This window comes from Fukomys damarensis, unplaced genomic scaffold (genome assembly GCF_012274545.1).
Source record: "Fukomys damarensis isolate Sample0158 unplaced genomic scaffold, DMR_v1.0_HiC HiC_scaffold_5, whole genome shotgun sequence".
NCBI classification, from domain to species: Eukaryota; Metazoa; Chordata; class Mammalia; order Rodentia; family Bathyergidae; genus Fukomys; species Fukomys damarensis.
The window spans coordinates 18,208,107-18,234,614 of record NW_022900917.1 but is presented as its reverse complement, the minus strand read 5'-3'; the positions used below and the strand labels follow the sequence as shown (position 1 = coordinate 18,234,614).

Below are 26,508 nucleotides of genomic sequence, written 5' to 3'. Positions count from 1 at the left end.
CCAGAATGTTTTATGAAGGGCACTGAAGTCTGGGGATGGAACTAAGTGAGAATTTTCTATGGAGAGTCAGCTGTCAGTGTGAAGTGGAATGGGTGAAGGGGAGGGGCTAGCACAAATTTAATTTGTTGCTGATTAAGCTGGTGATTTTGGTTCAACGGTGTATTTGTCTTGTATGTTGGTGATGTTGTAGAGCCTCACATTCTCCCCTCCCCAACTTATATTTCACTAAAAATATAATAAAATGAGATAACAGAATGTTTTAAAGTTTGACTCCGGAAACACTTTCTGGAAAAGTAGAAACTCTTAAGTGCTACGGGGAGTGTGGGTTGCTACTAGAGCTGCTTGAGAGAGTGACTCAGTGCAAGTGAGTGTATCCTGATTCTAGGCACACAGCCTAGAAAACCTCACACACAGAACTGAGAAGGCTTGTATGGGGATGTTTGTTGCAGTGTTGTTTGCAACAATAAGAAATCATTATTACAGAAGAATGGTACATAAATTAGGCCGGGTTTACACGATGAAATAGTAGAAAGTAGTTAAAATGGAAGATCTGTACTTACATATATCAGCCTGAATTTAAAAATGTGAGTTGATTAATTGTAGGAATAGTATTATGCAATTTAAATGCGTTAAAGAATGTGCAAATCGTACTTTATACGTTATGTAGTGGAAGTGCACACATAAGCATATTTTGAACACATTTAGATAAGAAGCCTCATATCTAGAGAAAGAAGAGAATAAGAATGTCCTAAAACATCACAAACTTGTGCTCTTTGGATATTTTTTTTAAAGTGCTGAAGCAAACATGGTAAATAAAACTTTAAGAGAGTTGAAGTGTCTTCATTTCATATGTGATTAACATATCTCATGATATAAGATGGAGAATGAGGACAGAGAAAATTAATATATGATCACAATAAAGAGAAGTTCTAACAGTGCAATAGGATGTAAATTTTTTCCTTCCAAATTCCACCCCAGTACCTGGTCCCTGGTTTCTGTAGCCAGAATTTTTCCTGTGACAGCCTATGATATAGAAACATATAGCACATTTATTTTTTACCTGCACAGTTAATGCTTTTTGCTATTTTACTGAATTATAAAGATCTCAGAGGTCATTCATCCTGTAATTTCTGACACTATCTTCTCAAGAAATTCTTGCTTCATAAAAATAAGCTCAATTTTTAAATCACTGCACTAGAATATGTAGGATCAATTTTAGAGAGTAAATTGTCAAGACTGATTGTACTCAAACCTAGATCACCTTGAAACAAAATTTGAAGGGCACTTTCCCCATTTTAGCTTGTCAAATCACTGCATATGTCAAGCATGGGGCCAGAGAGAATGTTAGGGTGCACATATCTTGGAGATTCACACCCCTCATAGAAAAGCACATTTGGCCTTGAGCAAACTCGCAATAGGATCAGCCATAGTTTCATAGAGGCAAACAGGTTTACTGTTGTTGCTACTTTTACAAGTCACTCTACAAGACCTTTGGGTTGCTGGTGAGTCCAGATAATGTTAATTCGGTTCCCATTTGTATTCTATTCAGTATAACCAAACTAAATATTTGTTAGTTGGTGGTTTTAGGAAAGCTGATAAGACTGTAACAATAAAGCTATATTTTAGGGGAAAATTGAGGAAAAAACCCCCTTTAAAATACCTAAATTCCTTTTTGAGATAAAAAGAGAAAAATAACCAAGACCTGTCATGTAAAGGTACAAGATCCCAATGATGAATATAACTGTACTGTATACCTAAAATGTACCAATAAACCCAATCAGAAAAAAAAGAGAGAGAAAAATAAAGTTTTTACAAAATAGTGGAGTGGAGCTTGGTAGTTGAGCGGTGGCTGCCAGTGGTCCAGCCTGCCTCTCAGGAGAGTTTGTTATGGGATCACAGTGAGCCTAGATACACAGAGCATGGAAGGTCCCTGACACTTGTCACTACAGAGTTTGGTTTATAGCCCTCTCTCCTCAAAGATGGAGGCTTCTGGCATTTATTATAGTTTCCCTTCTTAGGGAGAGAAATCCAATGCGTTTCCCTAAAATTCTCCACAGTTGAATTTGGGAGCATCAGGAGACAGAACTCTTCATATAAGTCTTATATGAAGGTGGCCAGTTTATCCATCTATTTATAGTGAAAATGTGCCCTACATCCACCTGTTTACTCCTCCTGCATCTGTAAGAATTGAAAAGGGCCAAGCTCCAGAAGTTCTAGATAGGAGCCGTTTGTCTTTTTATTTTTCCCAGAGTCTCATGGTGGTCAAAATTCTTAATTTCTTTGAGCTTCAGTTTCCTCAAGCTAAAATGAAGTTAATGGTATCTACTTCCAGAAATGATACTCAAAATATCTGGTGGGTGTATGGCTTGGCTGTCATCATATAACATATGTGCACTATAGGATTGTGCCTGGTGCTTACCAGCTGTGTGTCAATCAGGACTACTCTGTGAAGATGTTGTAAGTGTAAAATTTAAAAAATATGTGCTTTGCAAAGTGCAAGGGGGTACATAAATTTGAATTGTTAATGTAGAGAGCATGGGGTGGGAAGGCCATTTGAGAAGTGCTTTCAGCTATTTGACTGAAAGATTCTTTAGTGAGAATAAGGAATTATTTCCTCAACATATTTAACTTATTGTCAGCTTATTTAAACATATGCTTATTATACAGCTGAGCAATTCACTCTCTAGGTATTTACATATGAGAAGTGAAAATAAAAGACTTGAATGTGAACATTCACTATAAATTTATTCATGATATCTAGAAACTGGCCGTGGTTTCCCATGTCCATTCACCACCACCAGGTGACTGAATAAACACACAGTGGTGGATCCACATGACGCAGTGCTATTTGGCACTAAGAAGGGACAAATGACTACCAGACTCAGCAACAGAAAGGGATCTCAAAAGCATGACACTAAGTGAAATAAGTCATGCAAACATGTTACATATGATCTTATTTCTATGAAAGGCTACAAAAGGCAAACCCTCGGTGACAGAAAGCACTATAATTATAATCAGCTCTATATGGGGTTGTCTTCCCTAAACCACTGTAGTCTCCTAGGGCTTAGGACCGACCGTGTGTTACACACTTTTACACCAGGGCCCAGCACATTGCGATGGCCAGTAGATATTCATAAAAAAATGAGTGAGTGACAAAGCTGTGTGCGATGGAAAACAAGAACAGAGGGAAGGTGTAGCTGAATGCCAGTCTCTTAGTCAGTGGTTAGAAGAATTTGGGGTAAATTGGTTGATGCATTGGTCTTGGTTTTCCCAAACATAAAATGAGTCCTAACTACTGGATAAGGGTGCTCTTCTGAGAGAGTATATGTGAAAAGTACTCTGGACATAGTGACACAGTTTGCATATACAAATTATTATCGTATTGTTGGAAAAGTATAATTTCTCAGCTCTAGAATATCATGATGCAAAGTGAAACCGGATAATATGCGCTCACTTTCAACTGTTTAAGCAGAGCCTCTACTACACTGATATATTCATTGACTCTGTAGCATCTTAATAGAACTTCTTGTGAGAGACATTTACACTCTTGTGAAATACATTAACCCTATGTTATTTATCACTGAAACAGTTGTCAACTAGTTGAAAAGTATTTCAGAGCATGGGTCTGGTCTTATTTACCTTGGTGTCCTCTATAGTACTTAGTAGAGTGTATTGAACCCAAAAGTGTTAAAATGGCAACCAAATACAGCTTAACACACGTCTTGAGAAATGTTATCCAGTTTCTTTAAGAAGGCTAAATATCAAAACAGTTTTGTAATTGCATCTCATTTTTAAATGCTATTAAGGTAATTTTGGGTTTCCACAGAAACCTTTCAAGTTTACGCTAATAAAAATGCTCGGATCTTTGGAAGTCTATTGATGTCTTCACTTGGAACTTCGTAAGACTAAAGAGTTATAAAATCTGTTTTCTGTAAGTCTTAAATCTGAATGACACCATATTATCTGTGTGGGATTCTTTCCAGCATTTAACAAGCATTTTCTTTTTGAAAGTAATATTTTGCCCTGACAATAGGAAGAATAGAGATACTGCCTTATATTTATATCACAGAAAAAGCCTCAGGCCCTGACTCACCCCCATTGCCTCTAGTCCATCGCGATTTTCAGTTTTGACAGAACTAATTGATGCTATATAGAAAAAATGAAAGAAATCAATTAGGTCTATAGGTTTTGAAGTTCATTAAGAATGTATCAAAATGGATGAAAAGGGCTAAAGGTGTAGGGGAAGTGGGAAGGGTAGGGGAAAGGAAATAAGGGAAAAGAAAAAAAATAGGAGAAAATGAAAAAATGGAAATAAAGTTTTTGTAAATAGGGAGGGGAGGAGGGGGTGAAAGGAGGGCAGGGCTGTGGGGAAAAAATGAGAGCCAAGACCTGTCATGTAAAGGTACAAGATTCCAATGATGAATGTAACTGTACTGTATGCCTAAAATGTACCAATAAACTCAATGAGAAAAAAAAAGAATGTGTCAAAATGATATTGAGGATGATGTGACTATTTTCAGACAAAGGATAAAAAGAATTTACAAGAAAATGTGAAAGGTAAACATATTTTGCCAGTAATTAATATTGTGCAAATATTTTTGAGGTAAAGGTAGAAAAGAGAGCAAAAGTATCTCTACATTACAGCCGTTTTTAATAAGTGAATTTCTGTTTTTAGGTAATTTAAACCTGTATTCTAACTTTAGTAAGCAATTTTAAATGACTGGCTGACTTGTTGATTTAACCTTTCAAATAATATGCCGATAATATGCCACAAACTTTTTGTAGTCTGTATAGATATTTATCTGAATGTTTTTGGCTATGATGTGAAATATTTGAAGAATAAATCCAATGCTTATGCTTATTTACTTTACAAAATAGAAATTTCCCATGAGTGACTGTAAAAATTTGAGGAAGTAAAAAGAAAGCAGAACTTGAATATAAAACAAATGTTTGTTTATGGGTTTTATTTATAAATCCACATTAGTGACTCTGATAGTTGGGATATTAACCCAATAATTCCTCTTTGTTGTGGGTTATTATTTTCATACACAATTATATATTCTTGGGAGGCAATTCTCTTTGCAGTACCCAAAGAGAAATATTACATTTTTTGCCAAATGAATACTTTTCAATATTCTAATCTAGCAAATTTGCATGTAAGAAAACTACTTTATTTCCAGAAGTGTAGATATTTTCCTATATTTTTCTGTTCATCCTGACTCCCACCACCCAAATGAAAACAGCATTATTACCTCTCAAAACTCAAGACCGACAGTGTGGTACTGCACTGGGTTGCATACCACACCAAAGAGGTTTCACAGCCATTCATCTTTAATTACATTTAAATTTAGAGTAATCTTTTAAAGGATTAACAGCACTTTCAAAAACAAGAAATAGGATGTCTTAATTTTCAGAGCTCTTTATTGAGGAACGTATTATGATTCTTATCTTTTGCCTCAGTGCATGATGGAGGTCTTCTCTTTTTTATCATAATTGCTGTAAACTACTTCAGAGATTGAAATGTTTGTGTGATTGGGAGGTGGGACCCTGGCTCTTAGGTTGTTTGGAGTGGGTTTCATATGAATATGAATGTGGATGCAAGTAGTTGAATCAGGGGAATATTAGAGTGGCAAGAAGAGGTCCTTGAAAACAGGGATGAGGTTTTTGCCATCCTGTGTAAAATCCTTCCAGTGCCTGGTAGGGCACCATCATCTAGGAGAGGGAAGTATTTCTTCCTGGACCACTAAGGGACAAATAAATGGTTAGTGGTAGAAAATGTCGAGTCCCTCTGAGAATTTCTTTCCCCGAGCTGAGCTACTCTGTGGTTTCCTGCGCGTATGTAATTTCTTTCCTTTATAAGAAACAACATTCCTGTTTAAAGAAAGCTCAAATGCTAGTTGTCAAGTCTGACAGTGATTTGAGTCCTTGCTCAGAGAGTTCTCCCTGGGATTTTGTTCTGTGGGGTTAATTCAGAAGAATGTAATGATAAAGTAAATTGATTTCATTTTGTTTATCTTTTACTTGGAAACTTCCAGCTCTCCCCTTTCCCTAGAGTGACAATAGGAAAAGGTCCAAACACGTCAGTGTGACAGGTGGAGATCTTCTAGAATTTGGCCTCAATCAAAGCATGACTTTTGCCATTTTTCTAAGTTGGGCCCCAACTCTAGCTCGATCATTCTTCTATGCAGTCAAGAGCCATTCTAGGCTTTTTGGGTAGGAAACAGAGGATAAGATAAGGCTGGAAAGGTGAGGCCTGGAGAGCTGTAACACAGATTAGCACCCACAACACTGACTTCAGAGGCCAGCAGACTGGTACTGTCCACACTGTCTTCGCAAGGTATCTTTCCAGGATGAGAGAACAGTGCTTGTCCAGGGGACTGTGTTCAGATGACAGGACATTTCTTGATACCTGGGGCCTTACTTACTGATCAGGACATACTTGATGAGTGAATTTCTTAGATTCTGAAAGGAAAAGCCAATCCCAAAAGACAGGTTGGAAATAAGTCAAGAACCCAGGAATGGTCTATGCTTAGTTTGGGGCTCGACTGAACTTCGTCCTTGAAGAACATTTCTATAGAAACAGGGTCAGAGGGCTATGTAGTCAGTCTGGTTCCAGAGCGGGAGAGAGGGGGTGGGAATAGGCAGGAAGAGGGCAGCTCATGCTGATGCAGTGGCTTCTTCTCACCTCCAGCAAATCACAACATGCATCCCATGACTCCTGATTTATCTGGCCTCTGGCAAGGGCCCTGGGCAGGGCAGAGCCTATAGGTTACTGGCTTTTAATTTCAGCAGCCCTGCAGGGCAAGCTTTCAGTGGACATCTACCTTCTCTGGATGTTTTTCAGCATTTTAAATGGCCCCTTTATGGTGCATGAAATTAACTATTTCGTCACTCCCAAATAACTTATAATACTTCAGGCCCCCCAAAAGACATATTTATTTCTTTTTAAAAATTCCCTTCAGGGCTTACCAATATTTAAGCACTTCTTAACTGAATAAAATATTTTGGATATTATTTTATCGCACCTACCTTTTGATGATATCAAACAACCCAATTTTAGATAAATTAGTCCTTAATTTTTTTAATGGACAGAAAAATCAGTTAATTGGTTTCCTTAAGCTCTAATTTTCCTGTTGTCAGTGTAATGCAAGACTACAGGAACTTCTTCTCTCTTAGGTTTGTGAATGCTGTAAAGGCAACTAAGAGCATTACTTTTTCTGATTAGTTTGGAAAAAAACATTTATTTATTTTTTGCTGAAAGGATGAGAAGCTAGAAACCCAACGGCTTTTGGCACAACACTGTGAGGAGAATCTAGATGGATGATGCTTCAGGACAGCTTTCATTATAAGAAAGTAAATAAGGGAAGGAAAAAATATAAAAAAAGAAGGAAAATAAACGGTTTTTGTAACTAAGGAGGGGTGGAGGGGTGGAAGGGAAGGAAGGGGAATGGGGAGAAAACAAGAACCAAGATATCTCATGTAAAGGCACAAATTCCCAATGGAATGTGGCCATAATGTATACATAAAATGTACCAGTAAACTTAATGAATTCAAAAATAAGGAAGTTGGGCTGCAAGCAGCAATCTGTTTGCCTTAGAAACATCTGTTGTTAGTCACAAAGCCAGTAAATCTTTCTATTTAAAGTGTTTGAGGATAAGCAAAGTCTATATCACTTGGATTTTTCCTGGTATATTTTGGGACTTGACTACCTATTTGTCTGTGTTGCACAACTGTAATCTGAGGAAGATCTGAGTTCGTTGGCAACCAGTCAGTAGAAGTACGTGGCCATGGATTCAAACACACGTCCTTGCCAGTTGCCTTAGTTTACAAGGGTAAATTCACTGCTGTGCCAGTCTATACTTCCCCATCTGCAAGGTCAACGTGGAACACATCATCAGTCAGTCCAGATTTTTGAGAAAGAGTCCACGCTTTAACCCTTTCTTATTGAACTTCCATCAAATTCTTCTTTCCTTTTTCTCATTGTACCCCCTTACTATTCCCATATCAAATCACTCAGTGAAAACTTTGATCTTGCATATAAGATTTGCTGAAAATTTAGCTACTTTTTCTGAACAGGCTACGGTGCCTGTCACTATCATCTTTATTTATGTCTTTCTTTCCCAGTAGGTTTACCATTTTAAAGTCTGTTTCTCCTCTACTCCATAACAGTGAGACATTTTTTCCCATGAAAATTCAATTCTATGGATCCCTGCAGGTTCTTCTGCTCAGAAAAAATATTATTACATACTTTTCTTTAAAAACACATCTCAAAAACTCATTCCGCAAATGTTTGAGGACATATTATTTACCCCATACTATTTTTCCTTTGACTGTAGAACAAGTCCTAGCCCTCTTTTTAGCTCTTGAATATTTCAGTTTTTAAGGAATTAACAAATTTTTACAATTAAGAAGTAAAAATTATATGCATTTATGGTTCTGATATGCTGTTTCGATATATGCATATATTGTGTACTGGCTAAATCAAACTACTTACCATATGCTTTACCTCATATTATATTTTTGTAGTGATAAGAACATTTAAACTCTACTCTTAGTAGTTTTTTTTTCTCATTGAGTTTATTGGTACATTTTAGGCATACAGTACAGTTACATTCGTCATTGGGATCTTGTACCTTTACATGACAGGTCTTGGTTCTCATTTTTTCCCCTTATCCCTGCCCTCTCGTCACCCCCTCCTCCCTCCCCTATTTACAAATACTTTATTTCCATTTTTTCATTTTCTCATGTTTTTTCTTTCTTTTCCCTTATTACCTTTCCCCTACCCTTCCCACTTCCCCTACACCTTTAGCCTTTTTCTTCCTCTTTCACATTGTCAATTATATCATTAGAATCTTATGTACCATTATAGCTTTTCACACTGAGAAACTATTCAGTATTTATACACGTGTGACTTATTTATTTCACTTAAGAGTATGGCCTCAATATGTATCCATTTTCCTACGAATTACTCTAATTTCTTATTCTTTATGGCTGAGTAGTATTCCATTTTATAGAAAAGCCACATCTTAGTAGTTTTTAAGTATCCATTTTACTGACGTTAACTCTTATTATGACTATCACGATGTACAATAGATCTCTTGAAAAGATCTCTTCCTATTTTAACTATTTTTTTTTGTCTTATAACCAATATTTCCCCAATCTCTTCACCTCTGAGACTCTGATAACTATCATTTTATTTTGTGTATGTGAGTTCAAGTTTTAAGATTCCACATATAAATGATATCATGGGATTTTTTGTGTGTGGTTGGCTTATTTCCTTTAACAGGATGTTCTGTTAAATAAGGGCAATACTTTTTCATCACACAGACAATATTACCTTCTTTCTAAAGACTGCATAGTATTCCGCTGTTTGTCTACATTTTCTTTACCCATTTTTCAGCTGATAGACACTCAGGTTAATTCCATATATTTTGGCTACTATAAATAGTGCTACAACATGGGAGTACAGTATATCTCTTTGACATACTGTACTGATTTTGTATCTTTTGGCTGTATACTCAGAAGTAAAATTACTGGATCACATATGATATTTCTATATTTAACATTTGAGGAATCTCCATAGAGTTTTCCATCATGGCTGTACTAATTTACATTCTCCTTAACAGTGTTCAAAGGTTTCTTTTTCTCTATATCCTCATCAGCACAAATTAACTTTACTATTGTCTTCAGAGCCCTGCATGGTAACAGTCCCTGCCTTTCCTTTAAATTTTATCTTCTATTCCCATTTCCCCTTCCTTATTATACTTTAGCTGTAATGTTCTTCTGTCAGTTTCCCAGAAAAGCTTTTCTACCTCAGGGCCTTTGTACATGCAGTAACTTCTACAGGGAGTGTGCTGGTCTCCATTTTTCTTGTCCATAGCTTCTTAGCATAAAATCATTCAGTTCTCAGCTTAAGTATCTTCTTAGAGAAGTCTTCTGTCATCATTACTCCAAAAGAGGTCTGTTTTTGTCATTTGTTAGTAACATAGAAAGCACAAAATAACAGTGGCTTATGCAAAGCATATGTTTCTTTTTTGCAATATACAATTATGGATAACTCTGCTTCAAGGTGTTAGGTGTTTGGACTCTTTCTGTCTATATGGCCTTTTCAAAGTCTACCTTATGGTCTGAGATGGCGTCTTCCATTTTCATTTGAGTGACCAGCACAGAGTAAATACACACCTCCCTATTGAGTAATTTTTTAACATCTTGCTACAGAGAAGTTGGAAAATGAGTTCTTTTTTCTATGCGGTCATATTCCTGCAAAATTAAATTTTTATTACTGAAGGAGAGGGAGAAAATGGATATGGAAGGTAGAGAACTAGGTCCCCACATCTTAAACTCACAGTAAAAATGTCTGTTATTATATCATATGTTGTTTTATTATGACCCACAAAATTATTTTATTTTAATTTATTTTAAAAAGTAGGCAGAGCAGCAAAATAGCTCTCTTATAGAAACGATGTGCTTCTTCTGGGAAACTGGCTTGATTTCCTGTTATGGACACTGTGACTTTTGAGTTTTGCTCTTTGCTCTGTTTGCCAAGTAACACACAGTCCCCTCCAGCAAATGCATAAATCATGTATACGTGCAACATGTATTTTTTCCCATCATATTAACCGTGAAGTTATTTTATTTTACTATACCTGTTTTTTAAACTTTTTCTCATTTATTTTTATTTTCAATGTGTTTTCAAATTTGTTTGTCAATAAACCTAGAAATAAATAAACACAAGTATGAGTGTCCTGTATTAAATGAATATTATGAAAGTGCATAAACCTTGGATCTGTCATGAGAATCAGATGAGTTAATATAAGTAAAGCATTTAGAACAGCGTCTGACACATTGTAAGACCTATATAAGTGTCAGCTGCTTATTATTGTGATTTTAATGAAATGAACCTGCTTAAAGACACAGTCTTTAATTTAAGACTATGTTAAGTGAAGAAAAAATGATGTAAATATGTAAATACATATTTAAGGGACTCTCAGAAAAAATTATTTTATGTTTCATACTGTTGTATTCTATATAGCTGCCGGTAAATACATTGTGCTATAGAAGTAATACGCTAAAAATCATAGTCAACCTGTAAGACATTTGAAATGTCTGATATTTAGGCATCTTGTAGATAAAGTGCATGTATAATTAACTGGATGAGAATTCAGTTGCCAAGAGAAGTGTTGTTCTCTCTGTCTTTATACTTTTCTCTGGTGGAGATAGAAGGTCTCCATCAGATAGGCCTGGGTTCATATGGTAAAATCTATAGGTAACCATATTCTATGATCTTAGTCAAATCTAAATCTTCATTTCAGTATATTTACTTCCATCCAAGTTCTAAGCAGGCCCAACCCTGCTTAGCTTCTACGATCAGATGAGATCAGACACTTTCAGGGTGGTATGGCTGTAGACACAGTATATTTACTGAGAGGGAAAGAATAATAACCACACACTGAGAAAAAAACATTGCATGAAATAGTGTGGATCTATACCTTTGCATGCTTCCTGGTCTGTGCATGTGTATAGCACTTATTTTTGTTATCATTAGCTTCATGCAATTTTTTTCCAGTACCCAGGATCTAACTCAGGACCTTGTGCTTGCAAGGCAGGTGCGGTGCCACTGAGCTAAGTCCCTGTCCCCCCTTTTTCTTTTTCTTTTTTCTTGTACTTGGGATTGAAATCAGAACCTTGCACTTGTGAGGCAGGCACAGTGCCCCTGAGCTAAATCCCCAGCCCACGGTGCAAATCTTTTAAATTGAAGAATTATTACCTTTACCTCCTGGATTTATGTTGAGTATAAACAGATCTATGTTTTTCTCCTTTAGATATTTGCAAACTTTGTACAACATGGTGAAAATTCTACAGTTGCTAAGTTTTTGCTTGTCCATTATGAGATTGTATGGAAAAGTGGTTTGCAAATGTGGTTCAGGGATTCTTGGAAGCTATACTGAACTGTGAGCCCATGTAGCTTTAGTATTTATTTATTATTATTATTATATTTTTTTTCTTTTTATTGAGTTTATTGGTACATTTTAGGTATACAGTAGAGTTACATTCATTACTGGGATCTTGTACCTATACATGATAGGTCTTGGTTCTCATTTTTTCCCTTTGTCCCTGCCCTCCCTTCACCCCACCTCCCCTCCCCATTTACAACAGCATTTGTGCTTATGTTTCTGGTTTGGATTAATAAATTATCTATGTTGCTAAGTAGATGCCTGGTTTTCATTAATTAGTAGCTCATCAAAAACTTCCCATTCATTTTGTTGGGGATAAATGGCCCGAAAGTCTTTTAGTTCTGAAAAAGTGGATCTTGAATATGGTCCATTTAATTTAATTCAGCAACCATACATTCAATTCAGAATATGGGAGAAACATCATGCTACGTATTGTGGCCATATCAAGGGCTAGCCCCTGTGGCAGCCATCTGCTGATTGCTACCCAGGATTCATTTTCCTTGTATCTGGGAACTACGGTTTTTGCCTCTTCCCAACCATTTAGTTTGGGTTGGATTGGCCCCTTACCCAGGTCTAGGGATGGATAGGCCTTGCATAGCATACAGAATAGTCTGTCGCCATAGCTAGAGTATTTTTTTTCTTTTAATTGAGTTTATTGGTACATTTTAGGTATACAGAACAGTTACATTCATTACTGGGATCTTGTACCTTTACATGACAGGTCTTGGTTCTCATTTTTCCCCTTGTGCCTGCCCTCCCTTCACCCACTCCTTTCCTCCCCATTTACTAACACTTTATTTCCATTTTTTAATTTTCTCATATGTTTTTCTTTTCCCTTATTCCCTTTCTCCTACCCTTCCCACTTTCCCTACACCTTTAGCCCCTTTCTTCCTATTTCCCATTGTTAATTATCTCATTAGGATCTTGTGTACTCTTATAGTTTTTCACACCAGAGAAACTGCTCGGGATTTACACATGTGTGACTTATTTATTTCACTTAGGAGTATATCATCAATATGTATCCATTTTCCTATGAATGAATTGAATTTCTCATTCTTTATGGCTGAGTAGTATTCCATTTTATAGAAAAACCGCATCTTCTTTATCCAGTTTCCAACTGATGGGCAAATGGGCTGTTTCCAAGTTTTAGCTATTACAAACTGTGCTGCTATAAACATAAGTGTGCATATGTTTATATGTGATATAAATTCTTTTATATGTTTATATGTGATATGATTCTTTTAATTATTTTGGAAAGATATACTTAGCAGAGGGATGGCTGGGTCAAATGGTCCTCTAGTCCCAGCTCTTTGAGGTATCTCCATATTGATTTCTGCTAGGTATTTGACTCAAGAATCATGTAACTCAGAAGTCTCAAATAAAATTATATGCTGGGACCCCTGGAAAACTGAAGCTGCTTCTGTTTTTACTACAAGAGCTACCTGGAAGACACACTCTCTTCTCTGGGGCAACATTGTAAGGGTATGAGGCCTGGGAGAACCTGGAGCTATCGTGGGGCAGAACACCACAGAACACTGGAGCTGCAGTGACACCATGAGAGATGCAGTAGGAGCTGGGACCTTCCTGAAGCCAGCCCTACCACTGGCCACATGAGCCAAAACCTTCCTAACCGAGGGGAGAGGGGCTTGCTTTCACTTTCAAGTATGAGAATTGACTTGTTTTTTCATCACAGGCATCAGAAAATCCCATTTATGGTAGTTGCCACTCAAGCCTTACTACTGTTCTAGAATGCTTATTTATATCTGTAATAAAACTTGACCCAAGGATTAAAATTACTATGGAAACCAAATTGACCAATGACAAATATTTATTGAAATGGATTTGGACTCAGTCTGACCTGGCCTTAAATCCAGACATTGCCACTTTCTAGTTTGGAAAGACACTTCAAGTTGCTTGCACCTCAGTTTTCTAACCTATTAAGTGGTGTTAATTCCCTTATTGCCATTAGTTGCTCTACTCGTTTTAATGATTTTCTTCACTTATAAAATGTGGCTGATGCTCACTAAACTGAGCCTTTAAATTACAGCAGGATTAATATCAGTGGTTGGATTTGTGCCCTTCTAGTCAAAGGGCTTTCATAAAATGGCTTCTAGGAAATTTTTCATGTCTGTTATGTGGTTTTCATATTAATATCATGACTAAATCTTCTTAAGGTAGCAAATTATATAAGTTTCAATCATGAAATCAGCCTGGCTTCCTATTATTTGAAGTAGAAATTCTATTTTGTTCCAGTACTTTTACAAAGCTTTACTTCTCTGAGAAGAGCATAGCACACTCAACATTTCAAAACATCTTTTTAAAAAACCACAAACATTTTGCAATACTAAGCTGTTATAGTGTTATTTTATCTCTCTGACATGACACCATGATAACATTATTTTGTACCTAATACAGACACAAGTACACTAGTTTCTGTCATTTTGGCCTTGGTTGGTGAAGATGGAATTTATAGAGAAAATGCATTTAGAGATGAAAGAGTGAAATCTGCTGAAAGTGTATAGAGTAATTTAATGGCATGACATATGGTTGCTTATTTCTTTTAGAAATAACATTGGTGGTTAGCTAAGTGATGATGCCAAGATTACATTTTAATGATCTCCAAAGTTAATCTGCTACTTAAAATTCTTTATCATGTGAGTCTACATGTGTCAGATCACTGGCACTTGCTCATTCTTCAGATGTGTTTGTTTTCCGCTGTTTGGTGTTGATCATTTAATCACTTTGATGTGTCATAGGAAGATAGTAATTGTGTAATTTTCACTGAACAATGTTCTCTAAGGCACCAAATATATTAATTCTATATTTTATCAATTAGCCATACATTGTAAAAAAAACTCTGATAGAAACTTGAAATTCAGGACCCATACCAGTCATTCTCATTCAGTAATACTGGAGTAAAGACCATGCTAGAAAATTTCAGCAGCTTAGCTACAACAAGATTGATTTTCTGCTCACTTTATTTTTTTTTAACTCCCAGACATACACTTAAGGAGCAGCTCCCCTCTTGTATATACAATTTTTATGGCCCAGGGCAGTGAACTCTTAAGATACAAAGCCAGATCTTGCCATGGTCCTGCCCAGCAGTGTGTCATGTCCACACACGTTACATTGGCTGGAGCAAGTTTTTGGACAAATCCAGGGTCAGTGTCTTCAACAGAGATACCACACTTTACAATCCCATTGGCAGGAACATGTTACTCTTCCACAAGAAAGGGAAAAAGAAATAACGGAAGCCTGCACGGATCTCTTTGGATAGGGTCACTGCATCTTTTGTTGCTATACCCTGGTCTTTTTCTGCTTCTTCTCCAAAAAGCCCTTTTCCTGCTTCTCTTGCCCATTTCTCCATCATCACCTCCATACCCCTGGATACCAAGTAGACCTATGCACCCTGTTCAGATTTTGATAGGTGATGTGGGGGTCTTTGTGATATACTGCCCAAATTACTGTTTGGTGCAAACTAGAGCTGTCTGATATGACGGGGAATGGTTCTGTTCTGAGCCACATAGGCTTGATTGTTGCTCTTTTTAAAATGTATTTTGTTAGTTTTACCCAAAATAAAAGACTCAGTCAAAGAGTGGGCAACTGAAATGAACAGACACTTCTCAGAAGAAGAAGTACACATGGCCAATAAAGAGATGAAAAAAGGTTCAGTATCTCTGGCCACTAGAAAAATACAAATTAAAATTCCAGAAAGAATGGCTGTCATCAAGAAATCAAATAAAACAAATGCTGGAGAGGTTATGGGGGGAGAGGAACACTTCCACATTGTTGGTGGGAATGTAAACTAGTGCATCCATTTTGGAGATCAGTATTGAGATTCCTCAAAAAACTAAAACTACAAATTCCGTTTGAGCCAGGTATTCTCCTTTTAGGTATCTTCCCGGACTTAAAGATGTAATATTTCAGGGATCCATGCATACCCATGTTTATAGCAGCACAATTCATCAATAGCTTATTCTTGGAATAAGCCTATATGTCCATCAGCAGTTGAATGGATAAAGAAAATGTATATTTATGCACACTGGAGCACTACTCTGCCATAAAGAAGGACAAGCATGAGTCATTTGTGGGAAAATGGTTGAACTTTGGGATCCTAATGTTAAGTGAAATAAATCAGACACATGAGTTTAAATATCTCAGGTTTTTCTCTTATAAGAAACAAATTATAAATAAACAGCAAAATAAAAGAGAAATAATACAAAGTAAGGAGCCCAATCTTTTTTCAGTTGGGAGAAAGGCCAAGAGATGGAGGAAGAAGAGGGGAAGAGGATTAATAAAGGTACTGAAATGAGTTATGTACATGTACCAACTCCCCACAAAGAATGTAATCATTATATACTACAAAGATGTACTAGCTCATAAGAAGCTGAGTGATCATAACATTATTGTGAGTTTCATTTAGCAGGCTAGGAGAAGTTAAGGAAATTATTTAGTATCCAAAGGCTAGTGAGCTTCCTAGCCAGTACTGAAGCTGTGTGATGATGGCCGCTTCTTGTTACTGGTGAAGAAATATCCCACTTTATGCATTTGAAGAATGGATAATATAATAGAAATAATGAATACCTTATTTTTAGAAAATTATAGAAAATGGTTACACATTTTCTTGAACAGATTCATCTTAAGAGTTTTGAGGGTTGCTTTGTTTCGACTGTCTGATTACTAGCTTTTAGTTGCATGCAGCTCCCCCCACCCCAAATGACTGTTTCATGGCAGTGAAATGCAAGCCTCCAGCCAGCAGGCATCTCCGTTGCAGAAGAGGGTGTGCATTGTACTTAGGTCCTCTGGGCCGGGGTGAGCCACTGTGGGCTCACCCAGAACGTGGTGGTAGGACCTTCAGTCATATTCTGTACCTTTCCTTCCTTCCTTCAAGCCTATAATCACACCCTGTCTGCCTACTAATATTTGCAAAATGTACTTTGAATTTGCCCGACTTCTCAATTTCCACCTAAATCCCTTACTATAGCTGCAGGGCTCTCACGCGATATCTTCCCAACTCTGCGGTCTTCCTCTCATGTCCTTCTGTGCCTCACACACTTCCTCCTTTTATCTCCTGTATTCTTATCTGCTCCTCACTGTTTCTGCCAATGGGAGGAGTAGGCAACTAGCACTCATTTGCCAGATTGTGTCTTTCAGGAAAGCCAGCTGTGCCCTGTGTCGGTCCACCTAGTCAGATACTTACTCCCGCCATCCCAAGGCCCATGGAGTGAGTGTCCTCCCTAAATACCATTCTGGCTTGACTGGACGCCAAAATGTCTTCCTGCTGCTTACTTTAGCTGGTGTTAGGTGGCAGTGATTTTTGTGAAAGCCTTCACTTAGCCACACAGTCACCCTTACAAGGAGACACCCAGTGCTTGGGGAGAAAATAACCATGCTTACCATACTTCAAAGCCTCTGAGTTCTTTGGAACAGAGTACTCCCCATGCTCGGCAGTATAAAAGTTTTATGTGATAAATGCTGAAAGTAATCAAGGTTCTTCAGAGTCCGATTGCCTCTTCATGCTGTTGCACTGACCATAGAGGCAATGTGGATTTCTAAGGACTGGTCTGTGCTCTAGGCTTATAGATGCTACATGTTTCTGAGATGGGTACCTGTAAGACTTGAGTTCCACGTTAATACCAAGTTAAACATAATGGTCGGATGGCAGGTACTTCCCATTGAATAACAAGAGTCTCTCTGTGAATTCCACATTGTGGAGGTCAAAGGGGATGAGCTGCTTTGCCTGCAGCTTGTCCTCAGGCGTCAGTGTGGCAAGATGACTTTCAGCACACCAGCCAGCAGACAGCTAGCTGCCTTTCTAGAGAGCACGATGATTTACTGTACCTGTGGATTGTGATGCATTTAGTCCAGGCTCTCTTGTAAGACTGACAGACCAGGTTTGATTCGAGGGAGACCTCCGGAGACCCAGGTTGGGGAGGATGGGTCACTGCCTCCACCTAGCATTTGGAATTGTTCTTTGCCACTTGTTCTTCTAAATTTAATTCAAACTAATAGCTGTATTTTTTTTCTTGAAAATTTCTGCAAGAAAACAGTCTTCTTTCCCCTTCTAGAATTTACAGAATGAGGTTGAAGGTCCATGAATACCTTGACTAAAAACTGGAAGATTGTAGAGTGGCCCACTGTTGGTGGGGCCTGGCAGGAAGCTTTCTATTGAAGTGCACACCTGTTTGATGTATTTTTATTTTTCCTTCTTTGTTCTTTACCTACATATGCCCTTTCTCCTATTTCTAGGCAACTGAAATCTTCCAAAGCCGTCTTTAAATTTCATCTTATAGAAAACTTCCTAGATTTCCCCCCTCTCAGAATTTAAACTAATTTATATTATTTTGTTAAATTTTATTTTATATTTTTATTTAGCACTTGAGACATTCTGTGATCTTTTAAGTTATTGTTTACCTTTTCTCTCCTCTGAATTATAAAAAGTTGCTAAAGAGAGAATTGGAATTTACCCATCTTCTTATCATCTCCAATGGCTTAACATGAAACCCTAGTCTATTAGAAAAGCTGTAAACTTGCTGAATTAATTTAAATCTTTAAGTTTTGTTCTTCCATGGACAGTTCATTACACAATCACATAATTCTCCATAAACAAGTGGACCCTCAGGAAAGCAATGCCCTGATGGTCTTTTATCTGCTTTGCTATGAATTTGAAATGTCTGTACCACTTTGGGCCAAAATGCTTAGTTTCCAAGAACAACTTTCCTCCCTTCTGTGTAACTCTGAGATTGGGAAGAGCCGACCATCCCAAGAACCTAGTTATCTTACATAGTGCACCAGTTAGAGATTATGTGATAAGAGTGAGAAGCTAGGCTGCATTTTGGGTAGAGCTGGGGTTAAGTCTTCTTCTGAAATCAGAATCAGTTTCCTAAAACATACCACATTGAACTGAGCCCCGGGGACACATTTTTCTGCCTGTAGTCTTTTACTCTTCATGGTAAAAATCATTATAAAATTCTCTCCCTTCATGATCTTCTTATTGGTTCTTGGGAGGAGTCAAATCAGGAGAGATGGAGAGTGAGTCTTTGTTAAGCCCCCATGGAATGGATGACCTAAGCTGGTACCACAGCGGCCAGCATTTGTGTCTGCAGGGGAACTCCAGCTGCCATCACCGTCAGCCTGAGTGCCTTAAAGATGAGTTGATCAGTTTTGGAAATTAGGTGTAGAAAATTAAGAGGAACCTGAGCATTCTTAAACTTTTTGTGACACAGTAGGCTGTAGCCAAAACAGTCACTTGATGAGTACTTTTAGCTGCTACCACATTCTACCCCGAAATTAACCACTATAATTCTTTCCTCCCTTTAACAAAGTCTGCTGTCTTGTCTCTAAAGCAAGGCACGGCCTACCCCGAGGGTCTCTGTTAATAGGCTTGGACCTAGTTCAAGACCAGCCTGGGCTACATAGTGAGTTCCAGGTCAGTCTCAACTACATAGTGAGACCCTGTCTCAAAAAAAAAAAGGGTTTGGACCTAGAGTGATAACAGTATCCTGAATCACGAGCAGAATCCTAGAAATAACTGATAACTGACAGTTTAGGTAGGCATTTATGTAGCTTTTCTTTTTCCCTTTTTATTCCTCTTAAAAGAAAATACTGAGCTTTCTGGATACATTTTACATTTACGAGAGAACAGTAATACAATTCATGAGAAGAGCATGACCCTTGGGTAGAAGCAGGCAGTCATTTGAATCTCAGCTTCAACACCTAGTACTTTTGTAAGCCTCATTCTTGGCATCTCAGAATCCTCATAAGAACCAGTTTTCAGAGTTGCTGTTAATGTCAGAATAAACAATAGACATTGAGATACAGCTCATAATGTCATCGATTATTTGAAACTATACAAATATGCGAGTCTTGGAATTGGAGGGTGATAAGGATGGGGCTCCTTGTTGTTGTCTTTGTTCATTACATGTGTGAGTGTGTGCACATACATGTGCGTTCTCATGTGTGCGTATATTTCATTTACACGTGTTCAGCATCATTTCAGGTGGTTAGGGACGTTAATGAATAATGAAAATTTCTATCCCCCACGTAGCTTACATTACTGGAGTGGGTGTGACTGGATGTTGCTAGACATTAGGAAAATTATGAGAAAGTTAAGCTAAGAGGGGTAGAGGTCTGGAGTGGGTTGCAATTAGGAATAGGAATTTCAGGGTGGGCCTTATTGTGAACATATCACAAATTTTGTGTTCTCAGTCGTTTTCATGAACTACCTTTTGCAACGCAAGATTAAGAAGAAGGGAGATGAGACTAGAGCAGAAGAGAGGAGTGGGTGTGCTGATTTGTAGGAAAGCGTATTTGCTGTAGTACAATGTGTGCTGAAACACGACCTCATATAGAAGGGTGAAGTTTTCCGGATGGCCTAGTTTTTTTTTTTATTCAGCTGGAGCAAGCATCTTCCTGTGATGTTTTGTTTGCACCCTGCCTTCCCAGATGATGGCTGCTGAGTGCAGCCCATCTGGTCTGTGGCCACTGGAGGAGGTCATCACTGTGACTCAGGTCTGTTTTGGGACTGTCATGAAGCAGGTCCTTCAGGGCCAGTAGAGAAGTTCTCAGCTATCTTCCCTGTGCGGTGGCCTGAGCCTGTACTGACTCTGCATTCTACCCACATGTGGCTATCTACATGTAGAGACGCATCAACTAAAAGTCAGTGGCATTAGAAATTTGGTTTCTCATTCTCAGCACTAGTCATATTTCTAGCTCCTGTGTCAGACAGTTCATATATAGAATAGGTCCCCCATGGAAAGTTTGAGTAGCATTTGTTAGTTTGCATATTTCTGACCCTGACATTGTTTTTTACAGTTCTGCTGTCACTTTTTAGTTCTATCTTCTCCTTTTGATGTGTTGATTTTCATAGCTTACCGGTTTAAAGACCAGATGTTGAATTCTGGGTAAAGTAAGAGTAAGTAGGCTCTGAGAGATAGATAGCCAAAGAGCTTCCTTTTGTTTGAGCACATGGGCTTTCATACTTGGAATTTATACCTGGACTCTAACTGCCCAGTGCCTCTTTGGCTTGCTTATTGTTTTGAAGCTGTTACCTTGCTGATAAGAAAATCAGAGTGCTGAGTTACTGTGGGATAAGGGTTATCAAACTTTAATGGCAAAATTGCACATTCATGGGTATGCTTTAGATCCAGTCAGTGATCTCTAATTTAGAGCAGTGCTGTTCAAGGTATGTTTAAGGACTTGCTGCCAACACACAAGCCAAGCACTGTGACGGTCCCTAGAGATACAAAAATAAACATGGCCACAAATCCAGAGGGGAATCACAATTTGGCCAGAAGAGAGAACCATAAGTAAAGATTCATTATTTCAGTGGCCAGCTATATCCAGTTTACTCTGAAAGTTTGGATGAGGGTTGTATATGATCCAGCCTTCTCACTCCTGATAGTGAGGGCCAGGGAATGCAGTGATTCTTGAATGGATTCCTGCGGGGTAAATAGTTCTTAGTAACAAAAAGAAGTTGGCACAATGAAGTCTATAGGACACGGTGTACCAAAGGTGAACAGACACCTTTGAGTGAATGGCATGGAACGAGAGTGGGCACTTTTAAATTTAGTATTGATGAAGTTTAAGAAAGGGCAGCTGGGCGTGATGGCGCACGCCTGTAATCCCAGCACTCAGGAGGTTGAGGAAGGAGGATCACAGTGAGTTCAAGGCCAACCTGGACTACGTAGTTCAGGGCCAGCCTGTACTACAAAGCAAGAACCCTGTCTCAAAAACAAAAAAAAAAAAAAAAAAAAAAAAAAAAAAAAAAAGAATGAAAGGGAGCCGGTGTTTGCAAAGGTGGACAGGCTTTGAATAGTAGGTTGAAAGATGGATTTTTGGTAGGGCTAAAAATGAAGCAGAGGGGCAGTGCCATTACCAGAACTGACTTTTTAGTAGTTTGTAGTCCACTCAGGCAGCGGCGTGGAGGTAATCGGAGGAGCTGGGCTGGAGGCTGGGACTGTAGTGGTGGTGAGAAGGTGAAGGTGGAGAGACTTGCAAGAGTCCAAAAGAGAAGTCATGAGGACCTGATGTGAGAGAGAGCAATGGGATGGAACAGAGGATGTGAGTCCAATCCACATTGATGTCTAAGGGAAAAGTTATTAATGTTTGAGGATCCTAGATGGAGAAAATGAAGGAGTCAGAGAAATCAGAGATGACTCTCAGACCTCAGGAAAACGGACTAATTCAAAGTCTTCTTCCAAGTTGATGGTGGTAGACTTTGACCAGTAGTTGCTACTAGTGATTTGCACTGGCAACTTCGCTGTCTAGGTTAGCTTTTGGCTCTTCAAGAGGCCGTTCTCTCATGTGTTAAAATAACTGAGTATAGACCATACTGAAGTACCACCCTTCTATGACTTATTGACTTTAATTTGAAAATTGGAAGAAATTTGGCTTCACTTTTAATGGCTATATTCCAGACACCCGGATTCGCCAGTGCTAGGCCATCCCTTGGGTGGACCGTTGAACCTGTTATTCATTAGGAACAGCTGAAAACCACCAGCAAAATTCCTATACTATGCCAACAATAACGCCAGTCAAACTTCAAGGTAACTCTAGGTTTCATAGAGTTATTAATCCTTATTCACATTTAATGCATATTTATCATTCAGAAATACTGTAGTTTCCTCACTTTATGTAACTGTACAATGCTTTTTTTGGAGGGAGGGGGGTTATAAATTAAGTACCGCGTCCTGAGTGTTAGCGGAAACATGCTTATAACTTTGTAGCTGATCTTGTAAAGTAAAAGTACAAAACCAGGCTGGACAGTGGAGCAGAAGTAGGAGAGGAACCAGTCCAAAGGGTACATGGTGATTGGGCTTATATTGAAAACAAGAATTCTCTGGTACCTGAAACACAGTTTTAAAAGAATTTTCTGTACAGCAGTTTACAATTTAATGACATCTGTTAAGCTTTCAAGTAAAAAAAAAAAATCTAGTTCTTTGGTTTATAATATTGAAGAAATATGACAGATATGTATTGATACTTCAGTTTTTACTAATATATTTCGTGGGTACACAGCCAAAGCCACAAAAGAGTAGGCACTTACCAGTTTCTTCTAGATATATTTAGCCACTTCATCTGACCTTTGTTGCTAAATATTTTTTCTTTGTCATCCTACTCTATCAAATTGGATCTTTGGTGGTCAGGCAGGTTTTGAATAAATTCTTGGAAGATGTGAAATCCTGAGGCTTTGGGCAAGTCTTGAGGCATGAAGAAAGCAGGTACATCTAAATAAGTTGCTAAGATTTTAGGACAGTTGTACATGTTTGGATATTTTATTTGAAAAATTGTGTAAATTGAGATGCATGCAAAGTTTCCACATCCTTTGAGGTATTTTTATAGAAGGGAAGGAAATAAATCCGAGCTGATTATTTATGGTTCTCAAAAGAATTTACAGTAACTATTTATTAAATGTCAAATTTATGAAAAACAATGGCTTCTAATAGTATTCTTCACAAACTGCAATATTTTGTATTGTGTCACTGAAGGTTTTTATAGCAATGTATCGAATTATTATTATGAAAAGATGAGTGTTTGTTTCATTAATCCAAGAGGATCTTTCTGATATGCATTTTTAAGAAATAAATGATTAGTGTCATTCTGTGAAATTCATAACTTCTTAGGATGGGAAATCAGAAGAATAAAGAAGCTATCTTTTCAGGCAGTTTGTGATTTAATACCATTTGGTGAAGTGAATTAAAAAACTCGGAGTTGTATGTTTTATTATTTTGAATGCCTTTTCTCCCTGTTGGGAAACTAGTTTACCCCACAATGCTTCTCCCATGGTAAATGCTTCTGAAACATTGATCTTCTCAAGTCAGTTTGGCAGATGTAGCAGCCAGAGCATGTGCGACCTTTTGTGTGCCAGTTCCACCTGGCTGATGGGAGAACATGGATTAATTCTTGTCTGACTTTTATTTCTAGGCATTACAGCAGAAGTTCTGGTGGTGAGTTCTTTCAACGAACTGCAGAGAAGGGCCTCAGAAGCAAGAGGAAAGATTGTTGTTTATAACCAGCCTTACATCAGCTACGCAACGACAGTGCAGTACCGAGTCCAGGGGGCAGTGGAAGCTGCCAAGGTGGGGGCCTTGGCATCCCTCATCCGATCAGTGGCTTCCTTCTCCATCTACAGGTTGGTTATGTTTGTTTGAAATCTTTTCAAAAGCCAGGCTTTTCTGTAAAAGAGAAGTCCTTGTGAAGGAGAAACAAACTATTCAAATGAAAATACTGAATTTTATGGAATTTTCCCCCATTCCACATTTGGTCATTTGTTTGTAAAATCTTCTTTGGCTCTTTAAGTGTCCCAGCCATCATTTATGCATTCCTTTAAAAAGTTTTCCACATCCACAATGATCCCATAACATTCCTTATGTAACTAATATATTGTGTATTTTGATTGGAGGGAGAGCTGAGTTCACGTCTGTGTTTCATCAAAGATTCCTAATGACTTCAGAGGAAACCAGGCGGTTTTCCATGTTGCTACAGAAGTGAAATAAAAACAGAGTTGGTAACGTGATGGGGACCATCTATGGTGTAGTGGGAAGAGCTGGGGAGCTAGAAGAACTAGGGTATAGACTTGGCGAAGCTCCTGAACAACTGTGTGAATAACTTTAGTGTTTCTTAGACTTCTCTGGGCCTCATAACTCTCTTCTATTGATGAGTAATATAAAAGAGTAATAAATGCATTACATTAAGATCATACAAAGTTAACTTATGAAAGATACTTGGTCATCAGTAAAGGTCAGTGTAAAGGTTTGGTGTTATCGTATGAGGACAACGTAAGACACGCCTTCTTTGTAATCTTGTTTGAAGTAATGCTTTATTTTACTGTTAATTTTTTATCTATTATTTTTATTTATTTCATTTTTTATGAGTGCATGTTTGTAATACAGAGTAGTGATGTTCGTTTTGCGGGAATTGGTACATGTATTCAACACATCTTGATCATTTACGATCCCTTCATTCCCTTTTTTTTCTTTCCCCTCCTCCTAATCCTCTTCTCTGGCTCTAAGAGTCAACCTTCTAGTTTTCTATCATTGCTCCTTAATTAATTAATTAATATTTTATGCTTCTTGTAAAAGCGAAGCCATAAAACTTTTAACTTTGAGTCTGGCTTTTTACAACTTAGTATGATGGTCTCACATTCTGTCCCTTTTTCTCCAGATATATATTCCTCTTATACAGTTATATATTCTCACTTTCTCTTTCAATTTGTCTGTTGATAGTCATCTCTCTAGGCTATATCCAGAGCTTAGCTATTGTGATTTGTGCCACTATAAACAGGGATATGCACGTAACACTGTAGTATGATGTCTCTAATGCTTGCAGAAATGTACCTGGGAGAGGTATAGCTGGGTCAAATGGTATTCCTTTTTTTTTTTTGAGCAATATTCATACTGATTTCCATAGTGCTTGTACTAGTTTACATTCCTACCAACAATTTGGAAGCTTTCCTCCTCCTGCCCTGCATCCTCACTATTGTTACTGTGTTCTTGATGATGACCTCTCTGATTACAGTATGATGGACTCTCAGAGTAGTTTTGGTTTGAATTTTCCTAATTTCTAAGATATTGAACATTTTTTCATATATTTATTGGCCATTTGTACTTCTTTTGAGAACGGTATATTCAGTTCATTTGCCCATTTTTTTGCTTAGGTCGTTTGTTTTTTAGGGGTGAATTGTAAAAATTCTTTCTACATATTAGATATTTGTCTTCTATCAAAAGAGTAGGTAGCAAATTTTGCCTTTTATTCTGTAGGTTGTTTCTTCACTCTGTTGATTTTTTTTTTACTGTAGAGAAGATTTTTATTGATACAATTGCAGTTGTTGATTCTTGATATTAGTTCCTGTGCTACTGGATTTCTGCTCAGGAAGTCTTTGCCTATGCCTATGGCTTCATGTGTTTCCCTTATGTTATCTTCTAGAAGTTTCAAAGTTTCTGCTTTTATATCTAGCTCTTTGATTCATTTTGAATTGATGTTAGTACAGGGTGAGAGAGATCTAGCTTCACTCTTCTGCCAGTGAATATCCGGTGTTAACAGCACTATTTGTTAAAGATGTCTTTTCTCCAAAATATGTCTTTGGCCCCTTTGTCAAAAATCAGATGACTGTAGTAGCATGGGATTGTTCATGTGTTTTCTATTTTATTCCATTCTGGTTTTGTACCAGTACCACAGCATTTTTGTTATTGTACTTTTGTAATATTACTTGAAATTGGACATTGTGATGCTTTTACCATTCATTGTTCTTTTAACTTTGTGTTACTTTAGACATTTTGGGTCTTTTCTGATTCCACATGTAATTCAGAATTGTTTTTCTAGTTCTGTGAAGAATGTTGTGGTATTTTAATAGGCACTGTATTGAAGCTGTACCTTGCTTTTGCAAACCATTCTCATAATATTAGTTCTTCCTATCCATGAATAAAGGGTGTCCTTCCACTTTTTTAGCACCTTCTACAATTTATTTCTTCAGTATTTTGTAATTTTTGTTATAGAGGTCTTTTACCTTCTTGCTTAGGTTGATCTCTCAGTTTTTTTTTTTTTGAAGCTGTTG

General features: G+C 37.6%; 1 protein-coding gene across 5 annotated transcripts in view; it reads left to right on the top strand.

Moving 5' to 3' along the window:
- The window catches only part of Cpq (carboxypeptidase Q), a 368,009-nt gene that overhangs the window by 17,652 nt on the left and 323,849 nt on the right, over nt 1–26,508 (top strand). For all 5 annotated transcript variants that reach the window (XR_779292.2, XM_010619585.2, XM_019206825.2 and 2 more), the window contains exon 2: nt 23,880–24,087. Coding sequence is in view for 4 of the 5 variants with exons in the window: in XM_010619585.2 (XP_010617887.1) it covers nt 23,880–24,087 (208 nt within the window). In the remaining variant the exon portion in view is untranslated. The remainder of the gene's footprint in view (nt 1–23,879; nt 24,088–26,508) is intronic.